This window comes from Triticum dicoccoides, chromosome 6A (genome assembly GCF_002162155.2).
Source record: "Triticum dicoccoides isolate Atlit2015 ecotype Zavitan chromosome 6A, WEW_v2.0, whole genome shotgun sequence".
Classification (NCBI taxonomy): domain Eukaryota; kingdom Viridiplantae; phylum Streptophyta; class Magnoliopsida; order Poales; family Poaceae; genus Triticum; species Triticum dicoccoides.
The window spans coordinates 78,221,371-78,228,876 of NC_041390.1; the positions used below are offsets into that span (position 1 = coordinate 78,221,371).

The 7,506-nt window shown below is 51.4% G+C and overlaps 1 protein-coding gene across 2 annotated transcripts in view; it reads right to left on the minus strand.

The window, feature by feature from the left end:
* LOC119315095 (proline-rich protein 4-like) overlaps positions 1–999 on the minus strand; it is a 1,684-nt gene extending 685 nt beyond the window's left edge. Inside the window, exons 1-2 of one of the 2 annotated variants that reach the window (XM_037589770.1) lie at positions 799–999; positions 59–697 (exon numbers count right to left, since the gene is read on the minus strand). In XM_037589770.1, the coding sequence (XP_037445667.1) occupies positions 59–697; positions 799–958 (799 nt within the window). In that variant the 5' untranslated portion in view covers positions 959–999. Of the gene's footprint in view, positions 698–798 lie in introns of both variants that reach the window. The other variant, XM_037589769.1, reaches the window with a different exon arrangement.
* Positions 1,000–7,506: the final 6,507 nt, after the last annotated feature.

The window sequence follows — 7,506 nt, forward strand, 5'->3', positions numbered from 1 at the left end:
GGTTTCTTGTGCAAGTGCGGGATCACGATGGGCTTCTTGTGGAGGAGCTTCTTGAAGAGCTGAGGGTCAGTCTCCGGGTTCAGAGCGGCCTTCTCATCGGCGGCAGGAGGGTGGTAGATCGGCGCCGGGTGCGGGTACACCGGCGTCGGCGGCTTGTATTCTGGCACGGGCTTCGGGTGCGTGTACACCGGGGTGGGCGTCGGCGGCTTGTACTCGGGCACCGGCACCGGCGCCAGTTTCTTGTGGAAGTGCGGGATCACGATCGGCTTCTTGTGGATGTGCGGGATCACGATCGGCTTCTTGTGGATGTGCGGGATCACGATGGCCTTCTTGTTGAGGTGAGGGACGACCAAGGCGGGCTTCTTGTGGAAGAGGTGCTTCTTGTGGAAGAAGTGGCAGAGGAACGCCGACGCGCACTCCTGGGAGGAGTAGTGCACCTCGCCGGGGACGGCGACGAAGCCGTTCTTCTCGGCGCCGTTGGCGGATTGCCGGACGATCATGGACGGCTCCTGCCCGGGGCACGGGTGGTCGGGCGCGCTGTGGAGCTGCGCGAAGCAGTCCTGCTTCAGCTCGCGATCCTCCCGGAGGAGGTCGGCGCCGAGGGGCACGCCGAACGCGCCGGACTTGTCCATCGCGCCGACGGCCTTGGTCTCGTATTCGCCGTGGGCGTTCTTGCACTTGACAGCCACCTGAAGGCCTGAAGAAATCAATCAAGTGCAGAGTTAGATATTCTACCAATAAAATTGCCCAGCAAAATGACATGGTTGAAGCATCAAGCATGCATATCATCTTTCTTACCCGTGAAAGCAGCCTCAGCCTTCATGTTCTTCCTGGTGCAGTCGGCGCACTTGGCCAAGCCGACGACCATCGACGACGCCGGCGATGCATCGGCGAGCACGGCCGCCACCAGGACGGCGCAAACGCCGAGGACCAGCAGACCCCGAGGCAGAGCCCCCATTGCGGAATGGGTTGCTTCGAGAAGATGGTTGGTGATGGAGAGGAAACAGTGGGTGGAGATTAAGCTGGTGCAGTGCCATGCTTATATAGTCCGAGCTGCATGCGTTCGGCGGGAGTTAAGTGAAGGGTAGGCCAAAGTCTGGCGCCGGATTTGCAGACTGTGAGTTAATGCCGCACAAACCTAATCGATCCTTCTCCTGTACTTGCCAGATCGACCTGCATTTGCATGCAACTCGTCTTTGTACTACAGTCCCATGCACGCAAACGCTGAGATGATCAACTACTACTGCTGACATTGAAAGAACAGCAATTATTGCTTGTATTGTTGGAACTGGCCAGTTATATATTGCTGTGCTAATTTACAAAAGATAATATATTCATGATTGTATCCCCGATGAAGCAAATTGTTGGTGGCATGAGAGTGTGCCATTGAAAGGTGGCACAAATTGTTGGTGGCCTTCTTTCTCTTTTTTTTTTCTTTTTTCTTTTTGGCAGCTTAGAATGATTTTTTGTTTGCTTTTGGTTCTGTTCTTGCGTCTTCTACTGATACAACACAGCTCCCCTACTTGGTTTTAGAAAATAATAATCGGTTATGTTTTTTATAATCTTATATCAGTGCATACATATAATTGAAGATTGGATTTTGAGTCTTGATGGGTCATAATAGATCATGTGGTGACATAAAAAAATAGGAGTTGCTAAATCTCATCTAGGCCATACAATCTTTTGTCTAAACACACTCCGGCTTTATCGATCATATCAAAATTCATGGGAATACAACTTAAGTCTGGAGAATTAAGGAGTCAAAGATAGCATCCTAACGAAAGTCCTAGAGCATGCTTAGCGAGGCTATGTGCCTTAATATTTGTATCACGTCCTTCGAAGATGAAGGAACATCTTGTAAACTAGCTCGACGTTGATTTAATCTCCTTGGCAATGCTCGCGTATAGACCCTCCATACCCTTGTGTATGTCATTCACCACTCCTTGCAATCCGAAAAGCTATCACCACCTGAGATAACTAGAGATCATGGGCCAGGGAGCAAGAGCTTCCCTACGAGCCAAGACCTCTACTGAGACCGGATCAATCACCGCCGAGCATTTGATCGCCAAGGAGCCCAATAACTTCCCCGAGTCATCCCCAAACTGTATTGTATGAGCCCTCATTTGAATTTCGCGAAACTGCCCCATCAACTCCAATTTTCGCAAGCCCTTGAGCCGGAGGGAGGGATGCATCGGTGGGTATGTGTTCTAGTAACCGCTGCAAGGTTACCAGTAGGATTCTTAGGCCGGCATGGTTCTAGCTCCCTAATGTAGCTTTTTTACAAAGTGGTGTGTGGCATGCAGAGTTTGAAAAATCTGCTCATGTATCGCCTTCCTGAGGGAGTTCCAGTTTGCTTAAGAGACAACAAGAACTTTGGTAAAATCTACATGTGAGAGAGCATCCATCGACGAAAAAAATGTTTTACATCTGGCTCTTTGTTATCATATATCTCATCCACCAGGTCTTGATATTCAAGAGCCCAAACAGACCTTAGCGAGGCTATGTGCCTCAATATTTGTATCACATACTTAGAAGATGAAGGAACATCTTGTAAACTATCACCTTGACAATGCTAGAATTTCCGAGAATATAGGCCCTCCATACCCTTGTGTATGTCATTCACCACTCCTTGGCAATCCGAAAAGCTCTCACCACCTGAGATAACTAGAGATCATGGGCTAGAAAGCAAGAGCTTTCCAACAAGCGAAGCCCTCTAGTGTGGTCGGATCCGTCACCCCCGAGCGTTTTATCGCCGAGGAGCCCAAGAACTTTCCTGAGTCATCCCTGCAAACTGCATTGTATGAGCCCTCATTTGAATTTTGCGAAAGTGCCCCATCAACTCTGATATTTGAAAGCCCTTGAGCCCGAGGGAGGGATCCATCGGTGGGTGTGTGTTCTAGTAACCGGTGCAAGGTTACCAGTAGGATTCTTAGGCCGGCATGCTTCTAGCTCCCTAATGTAGCTCTTTTACAAAGTGGTGTGTGGCATGTAGAGTTTGAAAAATCTGCTCATGTATCGCCTTTCTGCGGGAGTTCCAGATTGCTTAAAGGGTAACAAGAACTTTGGTAAAATCTACATGTGAGAGAGCATCCATCGACGAAAAAAACGTTTTACATCTGGCTCTTTGTTATCATATACCACATCCGCCAGGTCTTGATATTCAAGAGCCCAAACGGACCTGGCCACGTAGCACTCAAGCAAAGAATGGTGTCAGCCACAAAGACCCCAGCTTTTCAATGTAGACACATTCCGGTGTTGCAACAAGTCAGCGGTTGGGAGAGATTGTTGAGCAAATCTCCACAAGAAAATTTGATCTTTGTTGGCACCTCAGTTTTTCACATTTTCATCCAAGATTTCCTCGTGTGATTTCTGCCCCCACACTCCTTGTTTCCACGGTCGGGGGAGGGCTTGTTAGAGCACCTCCAGCCGCGCCCTCAATAGGTCCTTCCCAGGCGTTTTTTCCGCACCGGCGTCCAAAAAACGGCCCAGTCGCGTCCTCAGGAGCCCTTTTTCGCCGGCTTAGGCCGAAATTGGCGCCGGCATACCCAGGCCGAACCCGGTGCGCTGGGGGACGTCCGGGGGCGCTGGGGCGAGCGTTTTTTGCGTGAAAGAACGGCGGGCCAGCCGCGTCAGTGAGACGGCACCTCGTCTTCCCCCAGAGCGCCTCGTTTTCCCGCGGGGAATCAATGGCAAGGCTGCCGCCGGTCAGCCTTGCCATTGATTCCTCACGGGAGACGCGTCACGGGCGGCGCGGCGACGCCTCCTGTGGGAGTCCTGGATTAGGGGGTCTCCGGACAGCCGGACTATCTCCATTGGCCGGATTGTTAGACTATGAAGATACAAGATTGAAGACTCCGTCTCGTGTCCGGATAGGACTCTACTTGGCGTGGAAGGCAAGCAAGGCAATACGTATATGGATATCTCTTCCTTTGTAACCACCTTGTGTAACCCTAACCCCCTCCGGTGTCTATATAAACCGAAGGGTTTTAGTCAGTAGGACAACAATCACAACATACAATCATACCATAGGCTAGCTTCTACGGTTTAGCCTCTCTGATCTCGTGGTAGATCTACTCCTGTAACACCCATACCATCAATATTAATCAAGCAGGACGTAGGGTTTTACCTCCATCGAGAGGGCCCGAACCTGGGTAAAACTTCGTGTCCCTTGCCTCCTGTTACCATCCGGCCTAGACACACAGTTCGGGACCCCCTACCCGAGATCCGCCGGTTTTGACACCGACATTGGTGCTTTCATTGAGAGTTCCTCTGTGTCGTCGCCGTTAGGCTTGATGGCTCCTACTATCATCGATAGCAATGCGGTCCAGGGAGAGACTTTTCTCCCCGGACAGATCTTCGTATTCGGCGGCTTTGCACTGCAGGCTAATTCGCTTGGCCATCTGGAGCAGATTGAAAGCTACGCCCCTGGACATCAGGTCAGATTTGGAAGTTTGAATCACACGGCCAACATCCGTGGGGGCTTGATCTTCGACGGATTCGAGCCACAGCCGGGCGCGCCGCACTGTCGCAATGGGTATGACCTAGCTCGGCCACTGCATGGTACCCCAGAGGCCGCGCCCGCATCAGCTCCAACCCTTAGCTCGGAGCCAACTGCATCAATCGAGGACGGGTGGCTAGCCACCGCCTCAGGGGCTGCAGTCTCGACGGCGATCGAGCCAAACACCGGCATAATCCTCTGCGCAGCCCGTGACTCCAAGGTGCCGGACTCTTTTCCGGACTCCGAACCATCCGCGCCCCTGCCGATCGAATCCGATTGGGCGCTGATCATGGAATTCACCGCCGCGAGTATCTTTCAGCACTCGCCCTTCGGCAACATTCTGAATTCACTAAGGTCTTTCTCTTTGTCAGGAGAGCCCTGGCCGTATTATGGCCAACAGGATTGGGATGCGGACGACGAAGAAATTCGACGCCCACCCACCACCCACTTAATAGCCATTGTCGATGACTCAACCGACATGCTCGACTTCGACTCTGAAGACATCGATGGTATGGACAACGATGCGGGAGGCGAAGAGGAACCACCGCCCACAGGGCGCTGGACGTCCACTTCATCATATGACGTATACATGGTGGACACACAGACCCAGCGTTGGAGCAGGGCGAACCATTGCCGGGCCACGGCAATACGGAGAATCAAACCGAACAAACCAATTCTATCAAAGATAATAGTCCGGACGACACAACGCCGGACAGGCACCCGGAGCACCAGAATGCCCGTCAAAGGCTTGTTGCCACCGCGAGGAGTCTGAAAAGCAGAAGCAAAGGCTCAAGGCTGCGCAGGACACACTCCAAATCAGATGGAGTAAAGTACTCAACACAGCACCGAAGTACGGCGACAATCGCCCCACCAAGAGCTACCCAAAGCGGAAGTTGCTACCTGAATTCGATGAGGAGGCCTCAGACCCCTCACAACCAAAAATCAAAACAGCCACCTGGCCGGATAGATGACCTCACGGCCAACATAGAGCGGCAAACAATGCCACTCACAAGACAATACGCGATTCACGCGAGGACTTGCACCAAAAGGACAGCGCAACCAGATCCATCTATGGACCACACAAGCGTGCCCAAGCATACGATATAACACAACAAACATCCCAACAACGCGATACACCCAGATACAGGGGTGCCTCACACCCCCTATGTTTCACCGATGAGGTGCCGGATCATGAATTTCCAGAGGGATTCAAACCTGTAAACATAGAGGCATACGACGGAACAACAGACCCTGGGGTCTGGATCGAGGACTATATCCTCCACATCCATATGGCTCGAGGAGATGATCTCCACGCCATCAAGTACTTACCACTCAAACTCAAAGGGCCAGCTCGTCATTGGCTTAAAGGCCTCCCCGAAAACTCCATTGGAAGCTGGGCAGAGCTCGAAGACGCTTTTCGGGCAAACTTTCAAGGGACTTATGTCCGACCTCCGGACGCGGATGATTTGAGTCATATAACTCAACAACCGGGAGAGTCGGCCCGAAAGCTTTGGAACAGGTTTCTTACTAAAAAGAACCAAATTGTTGACTGTCCGGACGCCGAAGCCTTGGCAGCTTTTAAGCACAGCGTCCATGACGAATGGCTTTCCCGACATCTCGGCCAAGAAAAACCAAGAACAATGGCAGCATTAACAAGCCTCATGACCCACTTTTGCGCGGGTGAGGACAGCTGGCTAGCCCGATGCAGCACCAGCGACCCCAGTACATCTGAAGTTAGAGATGGAAACGGGAAATCACGGCGCAACAGTAATAACAAATGCCGGAATAAAGGAGACAGCACGAAGAGCACGACAATAAACACCGGGTTCAAAAGCTCTCGGCCAGGTTAGCAAAAGCCGCCCCCTAAAGGCGCCAGAGACGAACTGTCCAGCCTGAACAAAATTCTGAACCAAATATGTCAGGTCCATAGCACCCCTGGCAAACCAGCCAATCATACCCACAGAGAATGTTGGGTCTTCAAGCAGTCCGACAAGCTCAATGCCATACACAAGGGGGAGGATACACCAAGCGAAGATGAGGATGAGCCTCTCAAGGAAGACACTGGGGAACAAAAGAAATTTCCACCAGAAGTCAAAACAGTAAACGTGTTACACGTGATCAATGGAAGTCAAATTTCCACCAGAAGTCAAATTTCCACCACTAGGGAACTATCTTTTTGCACGACAGCTTTTTCACCTAAGCTCCTCTCTTTTACAGATAATCATCGTGCTACACCCGCCCAGGATACGGCACAACGGAGGCACAGGCGCAGACGTGCAGCAGGGACCCGCTCCAAGGATTCTTTTTAGATTAAGACCCTGCATAAACCTTTTTTTACTGTCTCTTGTTGATACATATCCACCGAACTCTCAACACAGTTGAGAAGGATGCTGATGTCTTGGCATGTGGCCACGTCAGAATAATGCACGTACCTGGACACAAGGGGCCTCTTACAAATGGCACTATTTCGGCCTGGTTTATACCATAAAGACCGAATACCTATGGGAGTGTTCGGCGTCGCGAGTTTGGCCTTATATGCATCAGCTCCAAATCATTGTCTTTGGTCAAATGTTGGGTTTACCCGGCTCCTGTGTTTTGGTGCCTTACGTTCCGCTTTACCGGCTAAGGTAGCACCAGGAGAACTACTGCGATTGTGCCCTGGTTCATCCGGACGAGCACCTCAGTAGAGAAAGCCGAAAACTGACTGTCATGATATAGCGTGAGACTGGTCAACCACTCGATGACCTATCGGAATGTTAGAATTTCTCCGCCTTAACGAAGGGCCGTTTTCCGTCCAGGCATGTACGCACCCCGCGATCGAGAGAGTGCGGAGCCACCAGGGGCTATCTAGTAGCCACACTGTCAAACTCCTATGGCTAAGTGAAAGTGTTAAAGCATTATAGTCCGGTTGCCTCGCTCGCTGCGCTATCACCTCCTTATTAGGACCAAGACGTTGGGTTAAGTGTGAACACACGTTTTTTGCGAGCACCTCTGGATTATATGCGTGG